At 39.5% G+C, this 24,578-nt stretch overlaps 1 protein-coding gene across 1 annotated transcript; it reads right to left on the minus strand.

Moving 5' to 3' along the window:
• Nucleotides 1-13,057: 13,057 nt before the first annotated feature.
• On the minus strand, nucleotides 13,058-14,697 carry LOC149219104 (pathogenesis-related 5 protein Cup a 3-like). Its single transcript, XM_089382528.1, has 2 exons — nucleotides 14,489-14,697; nucleotides 13,058-13,904 (listed from the first exon to the last, which is right to left on the minus strand). Exons 1-2 carry the CDS (start codon nucleotides 14,544-14,546, stop codon nucleotides 13,249-13,251), a joined length of 714 nt encoding a protein of 237 aa, XP_089238654.1. The 5' UTR covers nucleotides 14,547-14,697; the 3' UTR covers nucleotides 13,058-13,248.
• Nucleotides 14,698-24,578: the final 9,881 nt, after the last annotated feature.

Raw genomic sequence — 24,578 nt, forward strand, 5'->3', positions numbered from 1 at the left:
GTATGGTTTGCATTGCAGCACACCCTAATGAAGGCCTACCTGCGTTGATCTTCTTAGAAGTAGTTTTTGGATGTTTTCTATGATAGAACTTCTTGGGAAATGAGGCATTTTGATGTTCAACTTCTTCAGGGAATGTAACAACTGCATTAGGGGTTAATGGGACCTAATAGTATCGATCTGTAAGTTGGGGTTGATGTGCCCAAATGGATCTGTAACATAGAGACATATTCTTGGAAGCCTCGATCCTACCTACTCTAGGATCTGATCGCTGGCCAATTCGATTGGAAATTGACTTGAAAATAGGCCCCCAAAATAGACAGTTTAGATTCAAATCCTTTTGGCTCAGAGATTTGAGATTAATGCAAAAGGTGGAAACTTGGTGGAAGGAAAATGAGGAAATGGGAAGGAATCACATGCACATGTTCTAGCTAAAACTCAAGGAAATGAAAAGCAAGATCAAGGAATGGAACAAGGAAGAATTTGGGCACATCATAAGAGACCAACAACAATTGAACAAGAAGATGGAACATATTCAACAACAAATCATCAACCAAGGCAGGGAGGCTCATCTAGTGGTGGAAAAGGGGAGGCTCCTCAACCAACTGGAAGAACATAGACATCATGAAGAGATCCTATGGAAACAAAAATCAAGGATTAATTGGCTAAGAGAAGGGGGAAAAACACTCGGTTCTTCAACAAAACAATGGTTCAACATCAACATCACAATCAGATCTTCTCCTTAAAGGACAAAGATGGGAACAAAATTGTCAAGCACGAGGAAATGGAGGACTTGGTAGTTGTTGAAATATGGCAACAAGAATATTCCAATTTAATTTGTCCTTGAATTAAATTGTGAATTAAAATCGAATTTGGTCTTAACAGCTACTTGGAAATAATTAATTAATTAATTTTAAATTAATTAGTTGGAGAAATTCAAGTTAGAAGTCTTTCTGAAGTCATGCAAGAGTTATCCCTTAAATTAAGGAGATAAGATTGAGTTATATTTGAGTTGTAATTAGTTAACACAGTTTACTGAGTTAAGTCCAGTTAAATTAGTTCCAAATTGTTTAAGGAATTAATAGTGAGTTAACAATCAGTTGATGCATTAATGCACTCAACTAGTGCTACTCCAGTTAATTGAAGATTCCCTCATCAAAAACTCATGCATGTCTATTCTGAGAAAGACCCAGTTGAGATTAATGTTCAAGGATAGTGTACTATCAGTTGCATGTGTTTTCTCATGGATAAAACTCATGCATGCAGTCAAGGATTCATCCTTGAGGATTGCACAGTTTTGAGGGCTTGGTTTTCCACTTGGTAAAAGACAAATCATCCACAAGGAACAACGCAAGGAAATAGGAGCTTGGAGGGCAGAGAGGAAGGATTGTACTAAGAGCTAGCTAGTTGTGAGAGTTAAGGCTTTGTATAATTCCTATGTATTTCCACCACGTATGATAATACAATGGTGTGGGGTTTTTAGCTGAGGCTTTCCCCAAAGTATTTTCATGTGTATTGTGCCATTGATTCTTCTTCTTCTGGTTATATTGATCAGCTCGATCTTTAAGTTTCCGCAAATTGATAGTAGAAGTAGGTTATAGTATTCTGATTTGATTTATATTGCATTATTGGGTTAACCTATCTCAGATTTTCTACATGGTATCAGAGCTGTGAACAATATACTGAGAAGAGAATTCAAAGTTTGAAGTTCGGGATTGCAGGTGCAAATCGAATTCATATCATACTTCAAGGTTGGCCAATAGCATTCTATGGCTTGAGACTCGAGTATGCCTTGGAAGGTAGCTCGAATTACATATCATGGAAAGATAGAATGGAGGTTGTATTAGAAGACAATGTCTTGAAGGAATTCATTGATCAAGAAATCCCAAAGCTAGCTTCAAATAATGCACAAGAGTTGGTTGAGTGGAAGAAGTTTGTGGTGAAGGTGAGACAGATCATCCTTGAGGGAGTTCGAGACCATATTGTCTCGAGTCTCCATGGGAAGGATACTCCATTTTCAATGTGGAAGACATTGAAGGACCTCTACTAGAGCAGTAGCAACCAGAGGAAATTGGCGCTCAAGGATAAGCTTCGAAGAATTAAGATGGAGAAGGGTGATACCATTTCCACATATCTGAACAAGCTCACCATCTGCAGAGATGAGCTTGGTAGTGTGGGAATAACTACTGCCGATGATGATATGGTGATCCTTGCTCTCCTTGGCCTTCCAAAGAGTTGGAATAGCTACCAACACTCTATGAATGGAAGGGAGAAACTGCTGGATTGGGAACGACTGTGGTCAGATCTTATGCAGGAGGAGATCAGGAGGATCACACGAGATAGTTATTCATCCAAGAATGATGATGAAGAAAATCTGGCCTTAGCAAGTAAGGAAAGGAAAGGGAAGGTGAAGGCTTCCCATTCCAAATTGAATTCTTCTCATGGAGGGAAGAAGGGTGACATATCTAAAATAAGATGCTTTAATTGTCACAATATGGGACATTATGCAACTAATTTCCCATCGAAGAAGTCCAAGAAGGGATCCTCGAAAGGATCAGAAGGTGAGGCATTAACCTCTTAGTTTGAAATGGACTTTACCCTCATCGCATGCATGGTGTCATCGATGATGGGTTGTGTTTTGTATCTTGACAATGGAGCCTCATTCCACATGACCGGTGGTAAAAATTTATTCAGTGCCTTGGAGGAGAAAGACCTCAAGACGCGCATGATGGGTGGCGACTAAGGTATAGTGTTTCAGGAGTGGGCACGGTTGCTTTTTAGAGGGAGTATGGAGCTCCTCTCACCTTGACAGATGTGATGTATGTGCCTGGACTGAAGAAGAACTTGGTATCGATCGCAATGTTGGAGGACAAAGGCTACGATGTTGTCTTCAGTAAAGGAAAGATGTTCCTAAGACACATAGCCATGGGTCAGACCAAAAGGATAGGGATTTGGGTGAAGAATCTCTATAAACTAGAGGTAGATGATTGTGCAAGATTGAGTACTAAAGCAGAATTGGTGTAAAGCCAAGACATTGACGAGTTGTGGCATAGGCAGTTGGGCCATTTGCATCATGGGGCTTTGAAGATAATGTAGTAGATATCTACAGGACTTCCCAAAGGTAAACTTGAGCAAGTTGACACATGCAAAGGTTGTACCTTGGGAAAGTACACCAAGTCTTCCTTTCATGATCGAGACAGCCGAGCAGAGGTTATCTTAGAGTGAATTCATACTAATTTGTATGGACCATTCTCGACGACATCCATAGCGAAGCAAAGGTATTATGTGATTTTCGTCGATGACTATTCTTGTAAATGCTGGATTTATTTCATGCAGAAGAAGGACCAAACTTTCACAAAGTTTTGCGAGTTTAAAGCTTTGGTCGAGAAAGAGTCAGGGAAGAAGATCAAGGCCTTGAGAAGCAAAAACTATGGAGAGTATGTCTCTCAAGAGTTTAAGGACTTATGTGTAGTGGAAGGAATTAAACGAGAGTTGACGACACCTCATAACCCACAGCAGAATGGGGTGGCCGAGAGGAAGAACAATTGTAGGGGTAGCACGGGCAATGCTACATGACCAAGGCCTACCACTTCACTTGTGGGCTGAGGCATGCAACACAACAGTCTATTTGCAGAATAGAAGCCCGCATCACATACTTGGGATGAAGACACCAGAGGAAGCTTTCTTCAGTAAGAGATCAAATGTGGGTCACTTCAGGATCTTTGGCTCATCGGTATATTTCCATGTGACAAAGGATGCATGGAAGAAGCTTGAGCTGACAGCAGAGTTGGCGATATTTGTGAGGTACATTGATACACCTCACAACTATCGGGTGTACTTGCCTACCAGTCGGAGGATAGTGGTTCACAGAGATCTCAAGTTTGATGAGCAGAAGGCCATGCGAGTTTCCCTTGAGAGGGAGCTCCAACTACAGGATGTGGAGGAACTGTTGGTTCCTAAGGAGGAGGAGCCTCAGACTGATGTGGAGTAGCTGCATGCAGAGGTTCCAGGAGTGGAGACATCCACTCAAGCAGAGTCTTCTAGAGATGGACGAAAGCACACAAGAGGAGCTGACAAATTGTTGGAGGATGTGAGAGAGAATGTGGGAGCACCATCTTCTCAGCACAGACAGAGGAGGTCACCTGAGAGGTACACTGGATACATGACCCTTGCTAGGGAATGTGTTGAGACTGAGCCATCTTCCTTTGAGGAAGCACTGCAACAGCCGATTTGGGTTGATGCTATGGTGGAGGAGTATGACTCCATAGTTCATAACAGTGTTTGTGACATGGTTCCGAGACCGGAGAACAAGTCAATTGGGAGTTCCCATTGGCTTTACAAGGTAAAGAAAGCCATTGATGGTAGGGTGGAGAAGCATAAGGCAAGATTTGTTGCCCGTGGCTTTTCACAGGTCGAGAGGATCATGTTGCTGCATTATATTTCGACAGAGGAGCAAGATGTTGACATTTTGACAAAGGAATTGTCAAAGTGTAAATTCAAGTTCCATAGAGACAGAATCGGGGTGGTAGATAATCCCTTTCTTGTTGAGAGGGAGTGTTGAAATATGACAACAAAAATATTCCAATTTAATTTGTCCTTGAATTAAATTGTGAATTAAAATCGAATTTAGTCTTAATAGCTACTTGGAAATAATAAATTTATTTATTTTAAATTAATTAGTTGGAGAAATTCAAGTTAGAAGTCTTTCTGAAGTCATGCAAGATTTATCCCTTAAATTAAGGAGATAAGATTGAATTATATTTGAGTTGTAATTAGTTAACTCAATTTATTGAGTTAAGTCCAGTTAAATTAGTTCCAAACTGTTTAAGGAACTAATAGTGAGTTAACAGTCAGTTGATGCATTAATGCACTCAACTAGTGCTACTCCAGTTAACTGAAGATTCCCTCATCAGAAACTCATACATGTCTATTCTGAGAAAGACCTAGTTGATATTAATGTTCAAGGACAGTGTACTATCAGTTGCATGTGTTTTCTCATGGATAAAACTCATGCATGCAGTCAAGGATTCATCTTTGAGGATTGCGCAGTTTTGAAGGCTTGGTTTTCCACTTGGTAAAAGACAAATCATCCACAAGGAACAATGTAAGGAAATAGGAGCCTGGAGGGTAGAGAGGAAGGCTGGAGAGAAGCCAAGATCGCATGTGAGCATCTGTGAGGATTGTACTAAGAGTTGGCTAGCTGTGAGAGGTAAGTCTTTGTATAATTCCTATGTATTTCCACCATGTATGATAATACAATAGTAAAGGGTTTTTAGCTGAGGCTTTCCCCAAAGTATTTTCATGTGTATTGTGCCATTGATTCTTCTTTTGGTTATATTGTTCTGCTCGATCTTTAAGCTTCCGCAAATTGATAGTAGAAGTAGGTTATAGTATTTTTCTTTGATTTATATTGCATTATCGGGTTAACCTATCTTAGATTTTCTACAGTAGTGAAGCACTTCCACAATATTCTTACGGAACCGAATGAGGACAGGACAAAGGGAATTTGAAGAATTACACAAAACATCCCTCACCTAGTTTTGCAAGATCAGAACCAGGGACTTATGAGGGTGGTCTCTATGGAGGAAGTGTAAGAGGTAGTTAAAGGAATGTCAAAGAATAAAGCCCCAGACCCGAATGGTTTTACAACAAAATTCTTCCAAGTTGCTTGGTCCTTGATTAGCAAAGATGTTATGGAAGTTGTGGAGGAATCAAGACGCAACCAAAAGGTATGTCCCAACCTAAATTTTGCTTTCATCGCTTTAATACCTAAAACTGCAAAATTTGAGGACCCGCAAGGGTTTAGACCCATAACATTGCGTAATGTGATATACAAAGTCATCGCCACTGTTATTGTGAGACGTCTCAAACCCCTACTGCCCAAGCTTATCTCTCCTAAGAAAACAGGTTTTGTTGAGTGCCATCAAATCTTGGATGGCTTCATAATCTCCCAAGAGACGATCCATTCCCTAAATCAACTCAAAGCTCCCAACATGATGATCAAACTCAATTTATCCAAAGCTTATGATCGCATTAGCTAGACATTCCTCAACAACATCCTCAAATCCTATGGATTTGATCAAAGATGGATTAATTGGATCACAGTGATGGTTTCTTCCCCTGTTTACTCTATCCTCCTAAATGGCTCCCCTACTAGAACTTTCAATCCTTCACGAGGCTTGAGGCAAGGAGACCCTCTATCGCCATTCCTATTCATCCTGACCACAGAGGGTCTAGGCGGTTATTTGAAAAATGAAGCCCAATCTTTGAAGATTTGAGGTCTTTGCTTATGGGGCAATGAACTTCCGATCACCCACCAACATTTTTTAGATGATATCATTGTCTTTTTCCATGTCTCTCTTAAAGAAGCCTAGTGCATCAAGAATATCCTCTAAGACTTCATGGATGCCTCGGGGACCTTGATCAACAATGACAAATCTTGCATCTTATTTTTCAACACTACAAGAAATGTCAAATCTTTTTTGGCTCAAGTGTTAGGATTTGGCATCAGCTCCCTTCCCTCCAAATACTTGGGGATGCCCCTGTCTCTGAATTCTATGAAAACTTCCTATTGGAACTCCCTCCTCCAGAAAATCCAAAAGAAGCTCAGTAACTGGACCTTTCGAAATCTCAATCTAGCTAGTTGCACTATCCTTCTCAAAGTTGTTCTACAATCCATCCCTATCTATCAGTTATCGGGTATGGCAGCCCCTAAAACATCCTATTCCAAAATGGTGGAGACCTTCAAAAAATTCCTCTGGGGAGGAGCTCAATAGCTAAAGAAATGGGCTCTAGTCTCATGGCAAAATTTATCGAAGCACAAAATGGAAGGGGGACTAGGATTAAGAGATCCCCTTATTCTAAATCAAGTTTTGGGAGCTAAATTATGGTGGAGATGGATTAAAGGAGGGGAAGATCTTTGGAAGCATATTTGGACCAAGAAATATAGAATGCCCATCTGGACAAAAGATATTCTCAGGTATCGGGACCCGCCTAAAGGATCGTCAATATGGAACCTAGTTTCCCAAAAAGAGAACTTATTCACCAACATTTCTTCTGGGAAATCAGATATGGAGCTATCGCCCAATTCTAGCAGGACTCATGGCAACAGAGGGGAATTCTTTTCACCAAATAAGACCTGAGCGAATTGTTCCTCTACACCTCAAGAAATAACTTCCAATCTGTTAACCAATACTGGAAAGAGGACTTGGGCATTGAAGAATGGAGACAATGGAAAACTCAAGCGGATTAGCCCGAACCACTTGACTCGAATGAATGGAGACAACTAGAAAAGGAACTGGAATCCAAAAGAATAATTAGATAGCAAGGGCCAGACATACTAAGATGGGGATACACAATAAAATGCACCTACATGGTCCAGGAGGCTTATAGATTAAAGGTGGGTAGGGGTCAAGAGAAACAAAAATTAATATGGAAAAAAATGTGGGGAGGAAAGTGGTGGCCAAAAGAGGCTACCTTTCTATGGCTGGTTTGTAGAGGGAGAATCTTAACATGTGATCAACTTCAAAAGAGAGTCTTTTATGGTCCCTGCTCCTGCATTCTTTGTGGGAATCATAATGAGGAGCTGGAACATCTACTAAACACATGTCAATTTTCCACACAGAAATGGGACCAGGTGGAGGATCTCTTTGGCCATATGGATCGGGACCCCCAGAGTATAAGAGTATCCATCCTCTTGTGGCACCAAGGCCTATTCTCCAGCTTGGTACTCAACTGGGCCTGGAATCTAGTCCTTGGATTTACACCCCGGGATATCTGGAAGGAACGCAACCAAAGGATATTCAAGAATAGAGAACAGACCCAAGAGTTAGTTTGGGACAAGATTCTCCAAAATATTAGATAAACTATCCTGGCAAAGAAATGAAGCCCAGAAGACTGGCAAGTTAGCCTTCAAGAATCTAGAATCCTCAAACGGCTTGAACTAGCGCTGAGCATGATAGCCCCAAACTCTTGGAAACAAATTTCAGGGCGAATGGAATCAAGCCAAACCTTCACTACCCCACCAGAGGGATTCATCAAAATCAACTTTGATGGTGCCTCGAAAGGAAACTCGGGTCTTGCAGGGTTTGGAGGGACATTTAGGGATCACAGAGCAGAGACTAGGTTCATATATGCATATTACTACGGGCAGGCAAGCAACAATGAAGCAGAATTTGTAGGAGCCCGAAAAGGCCTAATCCTAGCCAATACTATGGGTCACAGAAGGATAGTATTGGAGGGAGATTCCCAACTTGTAATCAACACCCTTAGGAAATTAAGCCAAGGGACGAAATGGGATAAGCTTAGTCACAACTGGAGGACTGCTAGATTGGTGCAGGAGCTCGGGGGGCTCATCAAGAACTTCGATTATATAATCACAAAGCATGTAAAGTGAAAAGGAAATAGAGTTGTTGACTTCCTAGCAAATTGGGGATGCTCTTATCAAATTGAACCCCTGGAACTAATCTGCCCCCCCCAACAAGAGGACGGGAGGTTGAAGCCACTAGATGAAATCCTCATCCACGATAAGGACACTAGCTTAAGCAGCATATGAACACTGGACCAGAACCCCTGATTGGGGTGTGTACTTGCCAATCGATGAAATCAAGGAATTTAATGGTGAGAGCCTCGAAGTGTGAACCCACCACCTTCCACATGCATGGCAAGGCTGGGAGGGTCACGTCGGGCAGCTGTGAGAGTTATAGTTGGGAGGGTGACAATAGGATAGGTGTCTGTCTCCATTATGGTAGTGAGGTTCTGAAGGTTTGCATGTAGGGTGGTAACCAGAGTAAGCAAGGAGATTACCGCAAAGGAGGGCATTGAAACAAAGGCCGGTGAATAGACTAGGCTCGCATCTAGGCCGCCATAGTAAGGGTGAATTGGTATGTTATCGTTGCAATGCTGGAAGTCTTCGGGGTTTATGGTCTGGGTTGGCAGGGTATCAGTTGGCAGGGTTCTATAAGTCTGAGTCCTACTTTGTTTTGTTTAATGCTGAGTTTGGGTGTCTGCAACGGAAATTGGCTTGGAGACACCACCATTTCCCTGCTTTTTGGCATTTGGCTTTCCCGCTGAGGGATCCTCCTCACCATGCATGCTGGGAGGGTAGCTAGAGAGGGTAGGTAGGGTGGGGGAATTGCAATTTTGAGGCTTGCTGAACTCTAGGCCGAAAGGCCTTGGGTTGTGGTTGAAAGCCAAAGGGACATAAACATCACCGTGATGGACAGGATGGGGGATACGGTGGCCTCAGACCTGTAACAGAGCGAGGTAGACCCAACAGGGAACAAGCCTGATGGGCGCTAGGAGTCTAAGTGAAGCGGGGCTAAGGGAGAGTTGAGTAATTTCTTGTGTCGGAGGGGCAATGTATGGGGCTAGGAGCCTGGCAATAACAGTGCAGTGTCTGAATTTGTTAGTGTTGTCTCTAGAAATCAAATTACAAATTGTTTTGAACCTAATTTGGATGGTGAACAACTCGGTCAGTTTTTATGCATGTCAGGTGGACTTTGTACATGTAAATTGCAAGGAATGAGTCTCGGGCAGCCTGCAAGCAGGTGGCTCAACCCGTCGAAATGCTTCCACTACCACAGAGTATATTATCGAGGGTGAGTTAAGATGGTCCAAGCAACGCCAAGCACACACAACCCAGCTCTATGCGGTTGAGGCAAAGGCAGAAAAGCCAGATGAAAATATGAAGAAGGGGAGTCTCATAATGCGGGAGGCAAGTTGAAAAGCCGCAAGTTGACAGTGAACATTCCCAATGAAGCGACGGAAGCATACCATAAGGGCATTGACGAGGAAATCCGGTAGCTCATAGAAACATGGGAGGCCGGCCTGAATCGACAGGCAGGCTCCATGGAAATTGAAGCTGAAGATTGGCGGGTCTTAGTACTAGATCCCGATCAGACCTGAGGCAGAATAACACAGTTCAAACACACCATCTTCCTTTATTGGTCAATGAAAGAAATCCTGGGCAAGGCCCTAGAACAAATTGCCTTGAACATGGCTGCCGCAGTGCATACATTCCCGGACTACAAAAGGGAATTTCAGAAAATCGTGTTTCAATCGCAGAAGCAAGATGGTCGCCTCCAGCCGATTGAGAAACATTTGCCTTGCATCTTGCCAGCGGATGAGCTTCCAGGGTCGAATGTGAAAGGCCCAACACCAGTGGATTTTGCCTCGGCAGAGGATGCAGATCACTGAACCAAGGTCTCTTGTATAGTTTTTGATGCAGATAGCATTTACTTTCAATTGTAATTACAGTGATGTTAGTTTGCAATTAAGTAGGGAAATAGATATGGACATACAACTTTACATAGCTTGGATAGGAAGGATCAAACTGTTTCAATTTTGGATAGCATTCCAGGTTGTTAGGTGACCAATAAACTTGGTTTCCAGCAAGTCGAGACCACTTAACAAATCTCTCAAATAGTTGTAACTCACTGATTAAATTTAATAGAAAAAAACGACCTACTAAAGTTAACCAAAAATATATATATATTCTTCCCATTTTTTTACACATTCTTTTAATTAGCAAAATTCGAAGCCCGCAGCAGATATGGCTGCCAAAGAATATGCTTATCATCACAGTACGGTCACTGGTGATATTTTTTAAAGAAACATAGCAGTATTTCTCGCGTAAGGATATAATTGCTTCCAAGGAAACGTCTACTAAAATTAGTAGCAACATGAGGGGAATGATCTGTGCAGTGTGGGAACCGCGAATGGCAACACTTTCTCACTTGTTTAAACTTTAAAGGCATATTAAAACAACCCGAATCAAACTGTTATAACACAAAATGATGAAGCTTCTACGTAACCATAAAAACTTTGAACCTGTAGTTGCCAAAAAAATGAAAGGCTTCCTCCAGTTACCTGTAGCTGCGAAACCCTTCTGAGAACAAAGTTTCAAATAATCATAGCTGTAAACAATTAAACCTAAACCTGGAGCTATGAAAAAAATTGAAAGCCTGTTCCAGTAACCTGAGGCTGCGGAAACAATTAAAGGCTCCCTCAGTTGAACTGTTCCAAACCCCTGTAACCCAAATATCATCGCAAAAGTGGCGCCTCCCAGATTTGAACTGGAGACCTTCGGTATGTTCACCTGTACGCATGATAAACTCTGGAAAAACCCTTGTTTTTTTTTTTTTTTTTTTAAAATCGAATCCATCAATAATTATTGGTCGACAGTATCCATTTTGAGCAGATGATTTGTAATAAATTTTCGTTGCGTATTATGAGATATAAAAGTGGGGAGTGGTTTATAGTGTGATTTTTTGGACTTTCCAGAACTGAAATTTTGTGAAAAAATTTGAAGTAAAATTTTGATTTGTGTTATTTAAATTGGTTTTTTTACTGTATATATAAATAACTGAATCATGCCGGAATTACTGATAAAAATTGTAATTTCGATACATTCTTATCAAATTTTGAAAAAATTATACTAAAAACAATTTCCAAAAAATCACTCATGACAACTCTCAAAAATAACATTTTATAATAACATAAATTTGGACAAATTCTTTCCAAAAAACAATGCCATTATAAATAATAACATAAAATTCGCTAGTTCTTTCCCTTTGGTCGATATTTCATTTGTGAATTCGGTAGATATAACACTAATGATATCAACCTGAGCCACCAAAAAACTTTGGCAAACTACAGGATAAACCAATTGAAAATGGAACCAATTTAAATTAAAATAACCTATCTCAAATAATGCAAGCAAAAAAAATATTGTGCAAGTTTTTTAAAGTGGAGGAGAGGGATTATCACGGTGGTTGCTGTGTAGTGGGATATAGGTCTTTTTCCCTTAAGAAGCCGAGGTTGCTGGTAAATCTCTGTAAATTTCTGCCTGATATGGTTATTCACATATTATGTATTATTTTTTAATTGATATATATTGAATATTTAAAATATTTTGAGAAAAAATTACATTGAAAATTTTAGTTTATTCATTTCGAATCAATCAATATCGTTCATTTTTAAAATAAAATAAAATAAATCTAAATAAAAAACAAATCATCCTAACCATTTATTTGTTTATTTATACCAATCATTCTATATATTTTGTTATATACATAAATAGTGATCATGACGGACTTAGATGCAAAGTTGATAAATCCATATATTCAACAGTGTATGAGTTTTGGTTGCAATCGTATACATGTTCATGCCCTATACATGTTCATGGCCCATCCACTGTCATTATCTTGACATGAACTACAATTTTCCAAAGCAACGTCACTAATCTAAGAGGAATAGGCTAATTTAGATTGATGGACGCAGCTGCTGCATCTCGGGACTGTGATGATGAGCATGAGAAGTAAACTGCAAGACATTAGAACTAGTAGTCACGATGTAGGATTTTGTCATCCGTTAATATATAATTTTTTTTGTAAGTTTAGTATGATTTTCTGATTTTCGAGTTTACATGTTTATTATTCACCTTGCTACAGGGAGGATAGCACAAGATTCGAACCCAAGATGTCTGATTTGGTGAGACTTCATTCCACAACGATCGCCACTTGAGCTATCCCAAGCAGACAACCAATATATAAAATATTAAAAAAACAAACCATTTCAATTTAAATTCAGCTAATGGCCTTAAATGCCTGTAAATCCTCATAAAAGCAAATAGAACAAATAACATATATATTTATATTGATGTGCCTTGAAGATGAGTCCATTATTAGAATACCTTTCCACAGTGTAAAGTGAACTTCCATTTTATGAATGGTTGAGAGAATCTAATGAATTTCTACTTTACAAATCTTTAATTTAGCTGATTTACCGAATGAGTAAAATCAGTGTTTAATTGTATTTTGTTTTGTATAGGATTTATGTATCTTTGCTATTTATATTTCATGGTAGATCTGTTTTTCATCTTTTCTTGAAGATGAACAACAATAGATGGTTCGAAAAATTAACTTGAAACCAATAACATGATTGATCCAAAATACATTTTGAATAACAACTCTTTCCTAAATTACTCTTGTTAAAAGAATGACTATATTAAACATCAACAAGCTTCTTCTTCCATCCCACAAACGGACTAGCACTGGCCTTTGACGTGAGGCTCAGGCTATTCACAGAAAATCAACGGAATACCATTGAACTGTGAAATGGGAGAATTTCACAGTAGAACTTATTTAATTATTTGACAATAGGACTACTGGATCAAAATTTCCTCGTATGGAGATCTGACGCACGCACCATAGTGGTGCGACCAAACGAGAAAAATAGATACAGAGAGAATCAAGGGCAGAAAAGTACTCTGTAGGATGTACTGCTTTGGCATTGGGTGATTGGCTCTTCAGTGTCCCTAGGATAAGTATAGGCCTGGGGGCAATGGGACTTGAAAAACCGGGAGTAAATATTGGAAGGGCAGTTGCGAGTATAATTACCGGCGCAGCAGAAGAGATCGGTCTGAGGAAAAGCCGCGCAGCTGCTCAGGCAACCTTGCTTCACCTTCAACTCTGGCACGCAAACAGCGCTTATGTTTTCTTTGCAGGACACAGTAATGCATTTGGGATTTCCGTTGGGAGTCAATGGACCGATGGATACGGGCACATTAAAGCCATCGTTGACCGACACATAGTAGTAATCTGTTAAGCCATACCCGTACACCTGGTACCCCGCCCATGTGTAAGGGGCTGCGCCCGTGTCATTGCACTTGAGCTTCCCCTTGCAGTCACCGGTGGTGCAACTCCCCACTCCCGATTCATTAAATGTGCAGTTCGTTCGTGCCCAGATCCTCCCGTTCTGCGCCGGACCGCCTGGACTAGAGGGAAGAGTTAAATTCCAGGTCTGCCCGCTCTTAATCTCCTGCCCATTGTTTGGATTGTTACTGGCGCCCCAGATTGTGTGTGAGCAATTGTTGGTTACTACAAATAGAGTATCCGCAGTAGCTTCTGTAAATAAATAAATAATTAGTGGGTAGATCATTCTTCCATTTAAAAATTTAATATTAAGATTGATCATTCATCGTTGTAAATAATTAGTCTTATGATTAATGTTGGTTACTACAAATTGAATATCTGTCATAGCTTTTACAAATAATTACTGAGTAGATCATTCTTTCATTTAAAAATTATGATTTATCATCAATCATTACAAATAATTAGTGAGTAGATCATTCTTCCATCTAAAAATCTAACGTTATAATTAATCATCTCACTGTCACTAATTCTAAATTAAACTTATCACAAAACCAGGTAAAGTAATACCGATAATTCTCTGATAGATCTATCTTGATAGATGGTTTTATCTTGCCTATTCAGTAGGTGTATTATGTGTTGTTCTCTGGTCAATATGCTGTCTAATTATTGGTGGAAGCTTTTTGTATAATCTGTTGTATTTGCTCCTTGTCGGAGACGGTCTTCCTATGTCTTCCTATGTATCCAAATCTTTATATTCTCTCAATATAAATCCATGATGATTTTCTCTCTAGAAAAAAAAATTCTCTGAAAAGCAAAATTATTTGTAAGTGACTCACCTCGAATGGAGCTGTAACAAAAGATGATGAATATTATGCCTATGACCGATGCCATCATGGACTCTGCTGAAATAAAATCCAAAATCTGAACAACTTTTCAATGAATATTTACATAGTTGTGGAACCCTTTTTATATAAAAAATTGTAGCAGCTAGAGAATTTCTCTGCCATATTTGCTCTGGTTCTGTGAAGTGGTCTTGAGTTCGTTAAATTTCCATCTCTTGATCCCGGAGATAAGGATCAGCATCCACACGGAACCAATTTAGGTTAAATACAGATTTTGTGATAAGTCCACGCTATCTCATTATGGTTACCCATAATATATCATTTTCAACCATTAAAAATAGGTAATTAAATATTCTTGATCAAAGAGTCATAAACCATAAATAGGTTCAAAATTTAATGGTTGTTTAGTGAAATAATAAATTCATACTGTCAGAAATGTCGATACATTGAATTGCGTAGAAGTTTTAAAATGTTCGTTCGTTTTTGGTTTGAGTTGATTTTTTATTTCATTTATGATGGGAGAATAATTAAAAAAATTGTTTTTCCAAAATAAGTAGGAAACTTCCATCATATTTGATATTTAAAAATTTTAAGGCAATTTATAAGTTAGAATACGCCAATTTGTAAGTATCATGATAACCTAATAAATATTTATATTTATAATATTATGGTAACTATGTTTATATTTATTATTTTATTTTATTTTTAAAAATGTTATTAAATAATTTAATATATTATATTATAATGAGTGTTTTATAATTTTAATATTGTTTAAAATATTATAATTTGTTGGAATTGCAATTTTGAGTTTGTGTATTCTAAACAATATTAATGTTTTTTGGGTTTTTTACTCATCAATAAAAAGGAATGATTAATCTTTCTTTATACAATTGAACAATCAACTCACATACCATATCTTAATTTTTAGGGGTTTTCAAGATGTTAGATTAGTTTTTACATTTACAATAATCATTTAAATTCTCAATATATCTAGGTTACGAGCTCTTGGATATACTATTGGTGTTATAGTGGATGTTAGCTCTGCCACAGTTTGCAGCATCTGATGGGCAAAAAGCAGGTTTGGTAGTGCTGGTCACACATTCAAGAGGTTTGCAGCAATGGGTTTCTTCTTCCCCTTCATCCCCCTTATTCTCCTTCATTACCCCTTAGTCCCCTCACAATACCCGTTTAAACCCCATATAAAAACTTATTATTTGTTTACCCCGGCATTATGTTTTAACCCTTATAACCCTGCACATATAAAATAATCCACAACCCGGGCCCACCCCTAACCTGTCACATGATCCGTTATATCAACAATAAACCTGTGCATTTATGCTGACTATCTGATCATGTCGTCATATCATCCAATGGTTATTACTTTCCCCGCTCCGCAGACCTGTGCACCTGTTAGCTCCTGGGAAAATTGGTTTCCCACCCATCGCATCAGACACATTTTCATTGAATCGCGCTTCCCCTGTACATAAATGGTCATTGCACAAAGGTGGTGCGGCAAAACCACTTCCCACCATTGTACCATTTCCCCCGCCCATTAACCATCGCCTTCCTTTTGCCACTCGATCACCGTCGGATCTACTTGACCGCGATCCGACGGCCCTCATTCACCCTGTTCATCCGCCTCCTGATAGTTCACTCTAGCATGATATCTGCCGTCTATTTCTCTAATATAACGGCTCATATTCAAATTGTGCCTTTGTGCCTTCCTATTGCCCTCCGTCAGCATATCTTGATCGTCCATGCAATCCATCCGACGACCAATGTTTCATCTCGGTCCCAGTTCGATTTCAAAGTATTTTAGGTGTATTCTTCAGTGTTTTTTCGAGCATGTTCTGCGCGCGCAAAGGAGAAAGTAAGCCATCAACTCCCTGTACTCCGTGCGTTAAATTCTCAACTACCTGCATTCAACACAGCACGGCCAAGGACGAGGAGAATGATCCTTGAGCAGATCAATGATAACAACAGTGATTAAAAATTATAAAGATAATATTTCACTTGTTCAAAAAGTACATCAAAGTATAGAAACGACCATTTTGTTCATTAAAAAATTCAAATCTTATCAGAAGCCCATAATAGTTTGTAAATGCGGTTGGTGGTCAATTAAGAAACCTCCACGCATACCCTAGTAGAGATTTTTGTAAACTGATTCTATATATACCTAGAAAAATGATGTAATAGGTTGATGAGTGTTAGATGAGTGCTATTGTGTTGTAAGCTTCAACTTCTAGAGAGTGTAACTACTGTGAGACCTACAGTGTCTGGTCTTCATTTCCAACTAATATAAGCTTCTTTTACTGTCATTTGCTCACCTTTCACTTCTTCTATGTTCCGGGTTGTGCCTGTTTTGCATTAATTCATGTGCTGTGAATGTTTTAGCATCGGAGGGGCTGTCATCCCACCTCTGTGTTAGAATTTATCGTTTATCATTGAATCTGCTTACAGGTTTCTATTGTTTTAATACCAGAGAGCTTTCATCCTATTTGTGTATTAGATGATAGATTTACAGACCTCCTAACTAGTTGCAGCTGGCCATCACAGTGTCCTGTGTATCTGCTGCTGTAGTCAGTCTTCTCCATCATCACATTTTGCTTAAACTGTGAATAATTGGTGGTTAAAAGCCTTGTAGTTTGGGGGTGTTCACCCATGTCTGGGGTCAATCATAGTAGGAGTGGTTATCTGGCTTGAAAATGCAGCCTCTCTTTCATTCATCCATCATTTATCCAACATTTTATTGAGTTTGTAATGTTCCCGAGCATCACTGATATACAACCTAGGTGAGTTTCTTGGGGTGATAACATTAATTGGCGCTGTTGCCGGGGAGAGGAGAATCGAAGTTCAGCTTCCCTGGGAGAACGACATAGCTTCAAGCTTTGATGACAGAGAAGGTTTGAACAAATATTTTGGTTGTAATCATCTATCTGGCGACTCCATTGGAGGAAGACCATCCTTTGGTGACTCCACATTGAAGTTCTGGCTCAGTTTATGAGACACACTCGAAGAAATCCTCAGAAAGCTCCAGCTGAACCAGTGCCTAAACCTGAGAGGATTGTTAAATCGAAGAAATCTTTACAGAAAGGGGCATCAGGATCAGGTAAGCCTAAGAAGTCTCATTCATCTCTGAAAGATAAAGTTATTGCTCAAGATATACATATTAAAGATTTAAAAATCATCACTGTTAATAAAGAAAAACCTTCAGAGATTGGTTCAGCCCCTTGTATAGTTAGTTCCTCTTTGAATCTCAGTCCAAAGAAAGCATCCCATGTAATCCAAAACATCCCTTTATCTCTGCCATCCATCACATCACTTCATACCATTCAATCTGCTAGTGTTCTTCCGAATATTCCCATCATGGCAGAACAACAAGCACCTACGAGGATAGAAAGAATTGTTGCTACTAGATATTGACCATTGGTGTTGCTTGTGCCTTTAAATCCTATGCCCGTGGGAGAATATCAGAAATATATGCCTAAATTTACTAGTACAGAGGGAGTAACAACAGAAGAACACCTTGAAGCTTTTTACAGTTATGCTGATAATTTAGATATAAGTGAAAATGATGTGTGGACGAGAGTTTTTGTCCAGAGTCTTGATGGAGAGGCTAGGAAGTGGTTTAGAGAATTTCCCCAGAGATCTATAACTGATATTGAAGCATTGGATGATGCATTTTTGAAGCAATGGGGAGATAAAAAGGACTTGCTGTATTATCACACAGAGTTTGGTAATCTAAAGAGGGACAATGGGGAATCAATACCTGATTTTAATAAAAGGTTCAATAGAATGTATAGTAAGATACCAGCTGAGGTGAAGCCTACTCCTACCTCTGCCAAACTCACTTATGCCAATGCTTTTGACTCTAATTTCAGCTTATTATTGAGAGAAAGGAGATGTGCTACATTGGCAGACATGCAAGATGAAACCCTAGAAGTAGAATCCAATATTATGGCTACAGAGAAACTAAAGGGTCAAGCTGACAGAAGGAGATAGAGAACTCAGGCTTCTACTTCCTCTAGTTCATCTTCAGAGCCTAAGTTAGACAAAATGACTAAAATGATAGAGTCATTGGCAGCTGAAATTTCTAAGCTAAAGGTTGAGCAAAACTCAGGGAAAATAAGGCAACAAAATACATTTGCTCCAAGAAACCCAAATCTGTTCATAAGAGAAAATGAGCAATTACAGATCTTGCAGAGGGGTGAAGAATCAAAAGAAGATCAGAAAGTTAAAGCTCCTTTTCAAAATGTAGTTATGGAGGAAGAACATTTTGAAGAAGATGAGGATGAAATTCACTGCATGGAAGATAAAGGTAGTGCTGCATTCTTGACAATGGCTGAGTATGAACAATCTTCGCTGCAAGAACAAAACGGTCAGGAGTGGGACAGAGGAGCTGTTTTGCAAACTGATGAACAACAAAGATATAATTTGAGGTCTAATGCAAAAAATGCAAAGGAAAATCCTGCACAAAGAGCTGTTTTCCAAACAGAACCACTGAAAATCAAGCAAAGAAAGTCAGCAGCTGATCCAGTCATCCTCAAAGCTCCATTTCAAGAGGTAAAAATTGCTGATAAATCATCTTCATCTTTCAGCTTTGAGTCAGAAGTTCAGAAATTAAAAATATTTGTGCCTCTGGTTGAGTTGGTGAAGAGTGAAGTATTTAGAAGGCCTATCCTTGAAGCCCTTGAGCTGGAAACCAAACAAACCTCCACTGACTTTGTCAATTTGCAAGATGACAAGCCTGCCATTGTGCTCAATCCCATGGTTGAGCCTGCTGATAATAATTCTCCATCTTTTTATGTTTGTTTGACCATTCATGATAAAACCCTTCACAATTGCCTGCTAGACACAGGGGCCAGCCACAATTTGATGCCTAAAGCTGTCATGGAAGAGTTGGGCCTTGATATCACTAAACCCTATCATGATTTATTTTATTTTGATTCAAGGAGGGTCAAATGTCTTGGATTGATTAAAGATCTGGCGATTACCTTAACTCCGTTGCCCATGAAGAGTATGATGATGGATATTGTGGTGGTGGATATCCCTCCTAAGTTTGGCATGCTGCTGTCAAGAGGGTGGATTAAGAGATTGGGTGGGACATTACAGAATGATTTATCTTATGCAACTGTCCCAGTGTTTGGAGGAGAAAGCAGGAGGTTATATAGAGAGGCACAATTGGCATACATCATTAGTGATGAGAAGAATCCTACAAATCATCCCATTTATGTAGTGGACACTGATTTTGGAGCATGCATTCTCCAGATAGAAGAATCTCATAAGGCCGAAATGCAGCTCAGGAAACCAATAGTTCAGGCCTAGAAAGAGCAACGAAGTCAGATTTGGGAGATGTTCTTTGATGGAGCATGTTCCAGGGAGACTGCAGGAGCAGGGGTGGTGCTAGTATCTCCGTAACAAGAAAGCATTCAACTGTCTTTTCAGCTGGTTTTTCAAGTGAAAAACAATATAGCAGAGTATGAAGCTTTGTTGTTGGGCCTTAACGCAACAAAAGACAGAGGAATCAAGAATATGAAAAACCAAATTAGCCACCCACTTTGAATACCTGAGAGGCACTATGATCTTGGTAGCCAACAATTTTTTAATTTCTTTTTCAATTAGTGGAAGAAGCATTGGGTTTATTGGTCTCAGCTTCTATTTGAAAGGAACAATGTCTTTTTCCAGAGGGATTTTATGGCTTCAATCAGATTGCTGTGCACCCAAATGATCAAGAAAAAACTGCATTTACCACTCCTTGGGGCACTTTTATGTATGCCAAAATGCCATTTGGATTGATAAATGCTGGAGCAACCTTTCAGAGAGCTATGGACATAGTGTTTGTGGGAGAGAAAGATAAATTTGTCCTTATCTACCTTGATGATATTACTGTTTATTCCAACAGCCATCTAAATCATCTACAACATTTGAAAAAAGTATTCTTGAAGTGCAAAAGGTTTGGAATCTTTGTCAACCCCAAAAAGTCACAATTTGCTTTACGTGAAGGCAAGTTGTTAGGAAATCTTGTGTTAGCTGCAGGTGTTCAGATTGACCTAGAAAGAGTGAAAGCAATTTAGGCTTTGACTGTCCCCAGATCAAAGAAAGATATACAATCATTTTTGGGCAAAATAAATTTTGTCAGGAGGTTTATACCAAATTTCGCTGAATTAGTTAAGCATGTGACCTCCATGTTAAAGAAAGGAGCAGAGGTAAAATGGACCGATATAGCAAGACAATCCTTTGAGTCTATTAAGAAGGCTATTATGGAGGCTCCCACTTTAATAAGTCTTGATTATAGCAAGGATTTCCATATTTTCTCATTTGCCTCTCAAGACACCATTGCAGCTGTTCTATTGCAGTAAGATGATGAAGGTTCAGAGCATCCGGTGGCATTTTTCAGCAAGAACTTGAGGGATGCTGAACTGAGGTATGATATTATAGAAAAACAGGCATATGCTCTTATTAAGTCCCTAAAGGCTTTCAGAGTTTATATCCTGCATTCAAAAATAATTGCATATGTTCCCTCTGCTGCAATAAAAGATGTCTTAACTCAACATGATGCTTATGGAAGGAGGGCGAAGTGGATTGCTAAAATGATTAAATTTAACATAGAGCTGAAGCCCACCAAGCTGGTCAAAGGTTAGGGTTTTGCCAAGTTATTGGCTGATGAAAATTGTAGGTCTTTAGACATTGATTTCCTATGCACAATTGCAGCAAACAGTCAGACAAATGAAGAGGAAAATGCGGTTGAAACAGAGAGAAAACAGTCAATGGCCGAGAATCTAGCTTCATGTAACTGGTATGCTGAAATAATTAATTTTTGCTGAAGCTGGAAATACCTTCAGAATTAAGTACAAGTCAAGCTAGAACTTTAAGGCTTAGAGCAACAAAGTATTGCATTATGGAAAATCTGCTTTACTGGAGGGATCCATCTGGAATATTTTTAAGGTGTCTAGACAAAGAACAATCAGAAGAAGTTATGCAGCAGTTTCATAACAGCATGTGTGGAGGGCACCATTATTGGAAAACCATAGCCCATAAAATTCTCAAAGCTAGGTACTATTGGCCCAATTTATTTTCTGATGTATTTTCTTTTGTTAAATCTTGTGACAGGTGCCAAAGATTTGAAGAAAAGCAGCAATTAAAATCCTTGCCCCTAAAACCAATAATTGCAAAAGGACCTTTTCAGCAGTGGGGCTTGGATTTCATTGGAGAAATCAATCCACATTACAGTGGCCAGCACAGGTGGATATTAGTTTCCACTGATTATTTCACAAGGAAAGCTGATCATAATGTGGTCATCAAGTTTTTAACAGAGAATATTTTCAGCAGATTTGGTTGTCCACACAAATTAATAACAGATAATGTAGCAGCCTTCAGGGCAAAAGAGCTGGTGGAAATATGTGATTCAATGGGTATCAAACTGGTTCACTCCACCTCATATTATCCACAGGGTAATGGTCTAGCAGATTCCTCTAATAAAAGTATGATCAGGATAATTAAAAAGCCGTTAGAGGACAATAAAAAGAACTGGGATTCAAAGCTCAAGTATGCATTGTGGGCTGACAGAGTGACCATCAACAAATCGACAGGGAGTTCTCCATTCAAGCTGGTATATGGCACTAAGGCTATATTTCCAATTCAGTTAATTCTCCTTGTGGCAAAATTCCTTCAAGATGAGTAGGATGAAGAAGAATACATGGCAAGAAGAATCGCTGATTTGACAGAGTTGCATCAGATTAGAGAACAAATGGTTGAAAAAGCTGCAGTACATTAGAGGAAGGTCAAGGAAGCCTTTGACAAGAAGGGAAAAATAAATAATTTTCAGATTGGTGACTTGGTGTTGAAATGGGATGCACTGAAGGAGAAGAAAGGCAATCATGGGAAATTTGATGCTTTATGGACAGGGCCTTTCATTATTTCACAAGTTCAAGGGAACAACACCTTCATACTGAAGAGTATGGGAGGTGAAGCAGTTTTTGATGGCCCAGTTAATGGGCGATTTTTGAAAGTTTATGTTGGTTTAAGGTCTTTGGCCTTAAAGGTTGTAAATAGTTTGTTTTTATCAGTTTTGTGCAGGCAAAGTAGACTCCATGCCCAATGGAACACTAGGAATTTTGGTTAATTTATTTTCAACGGGAAAGGCAGTGATCTACAGGTTCTTGAGACCTCATAGGGAGGATCTCATCCCCGGAAGGAGCCAGTGTTAGCTCTGCCACAGTTTGCAGCATCTGATGAGCAAAAAGCAGGTTTGGAAGTGCTGGTCACACATTCAAGAGGTTTGCAGCAGTGGGTTTCTTCATCCCCTTCATGCCCTTATTCTCCTTCATTACCCCTTAGTCCCCTCACAATACCCGTTTAAACCCCATATAAAAACTTATTATTTGTTTAACCCGGCATTATGTTTTAACCCTTATAACCCTGCACATATAAAATAATCCACAACCCGGCCCCACCCTTAACCTCTCACATCGTCCGTTATATCAACAATAAATGTGTGCATTTATGCTGACCGTCTGATCATGCCGTCATATCATCCAATGGTTATTTTTTTCCCCGCTCCGCAGACCTGCGCGCCTGTTAGCTCCTGGGAAAAGTGGTTTCCCACCCATCGCATCAAACACGTGGTGCATTTTCATTGCATCACGCTTCCCCTGTACATAAATGGCCATTGCACAAAGGTGGTGTGGCAAAACCACTTCCCGCCATTGTACCATTCCCCCGCCCGTTAACCATCGCCTTCCTTTTGCCACTCGATCACCGTCGGATCTACCTGACCGCGATCTAACGGCCGTCATTCACCCTGTTCATCCGCCTCTCGATAGTTCACTCTAGCATGATATCCGCCGTTCATTTCTCTAATCTAACGGCTCATATTCAAATTGTGCCTTTGTGCCTTCCCATTGCCCTCCGTCAGCATATCTTGATCGTCCATGCAATCCATCCGACGGCTAGTGTTTCATCTCGATCCCTGTTCGATTTCAAAGTATTTTAGGTGTATTCTTCAGTGTTTTTTCAAGCATGTTCTGCACGCACAAAGTAGAAAGTAAGCCATCAACTCCCTGTACTCCGTGCGTTAAATTCTCAGCTACCTACATTCAACACAACACGGCCAAGGACGAGGAGAATGATCCTTGAGCAGATCAATGACAACAACAGTGATTAAAAATTATAAAGATAATATTTCACTTGTTCAAAAAGTACATCAAAGTACAGAAACAACAATTTTGTTCATTAAAAAATTCAAATCTTATCAGAAGCCCATAATAGTTTGTAAATGCGGTTGGTGGTCAATTAAGACACCTCCACGCATACCCTAGCAGAGATTTTTGTAAACTGATTCTATATATACCCAGAAAAACGATGTAATAGGTTGATGAGTGTTAGATGAGTGTTATTGTGTTGTAAGCTTCAACTTCTAGAGAGTGTAACTACTGTGAGACCTACATCGTCTGGTCTTCATTTCCAACTAATATAAGCTTCTTTTGCTGTCATTTGCTCACCTTTCACTTCTTCTATGTTCCGGGTTGTGCCTGTTTTGCATTAATTCATGTGCTGTGAATGTTTTAGCATCAGAGGGGCTGTCATCCCACCTATGTGTTAGAATTTAGCGTTTATCATTGAATCTGCTTACAGGTTTCTGTTGTTTTAATACCAGAGATCTTTCATCCTATCTGTGTATTAGATGATAGATTTACAGACCTCCTAACTAGTTGCAGCTGGCCATCACAGAGTCCTGTGTATTTGTTGGTGTAGTCAGTCTTCTCCATCATCACATTTTGCTTAAACTGTGAATAATTGGTGGTTAAAAGCCTTGTAGTTTGGGGGTGTTCACCCATGTCTGGGGTCAATCATAGTAGGAGTGGTTATCTGGCTTGAAAATGCAGCCTCTCTTTCATTCATCCATCATTTATCCAACATTTTATTGAGTTTGTAATGTTCCCGAGCATCACTGATATACAACCTAGGTGAGTTTCTTGGGGTGATAACATTAATTGGCGCTGTTGTCGGGGAGAGGAGAGTCGAAGTTCAGCTTCCCTGGGAGAACGACATAGCTTCAAGCTTTGATGACAGACAAGGTTTGAAC

The sequence above is a fragment of the Pinus tabuliformis genome, chromosome Q, assembly GCF_031772625.1.
Source record: "Pinus tabuliformis cultivar Carrire ecotype Pingquan chromosome Q, CPIR1, whole genome shotgun sequence".
NCBI lineage: Eukaryota > Viridiplantae > Streptophyta > Pinopsida > Pinales > Pinaceae > Pinus > Pinus tabuliformis.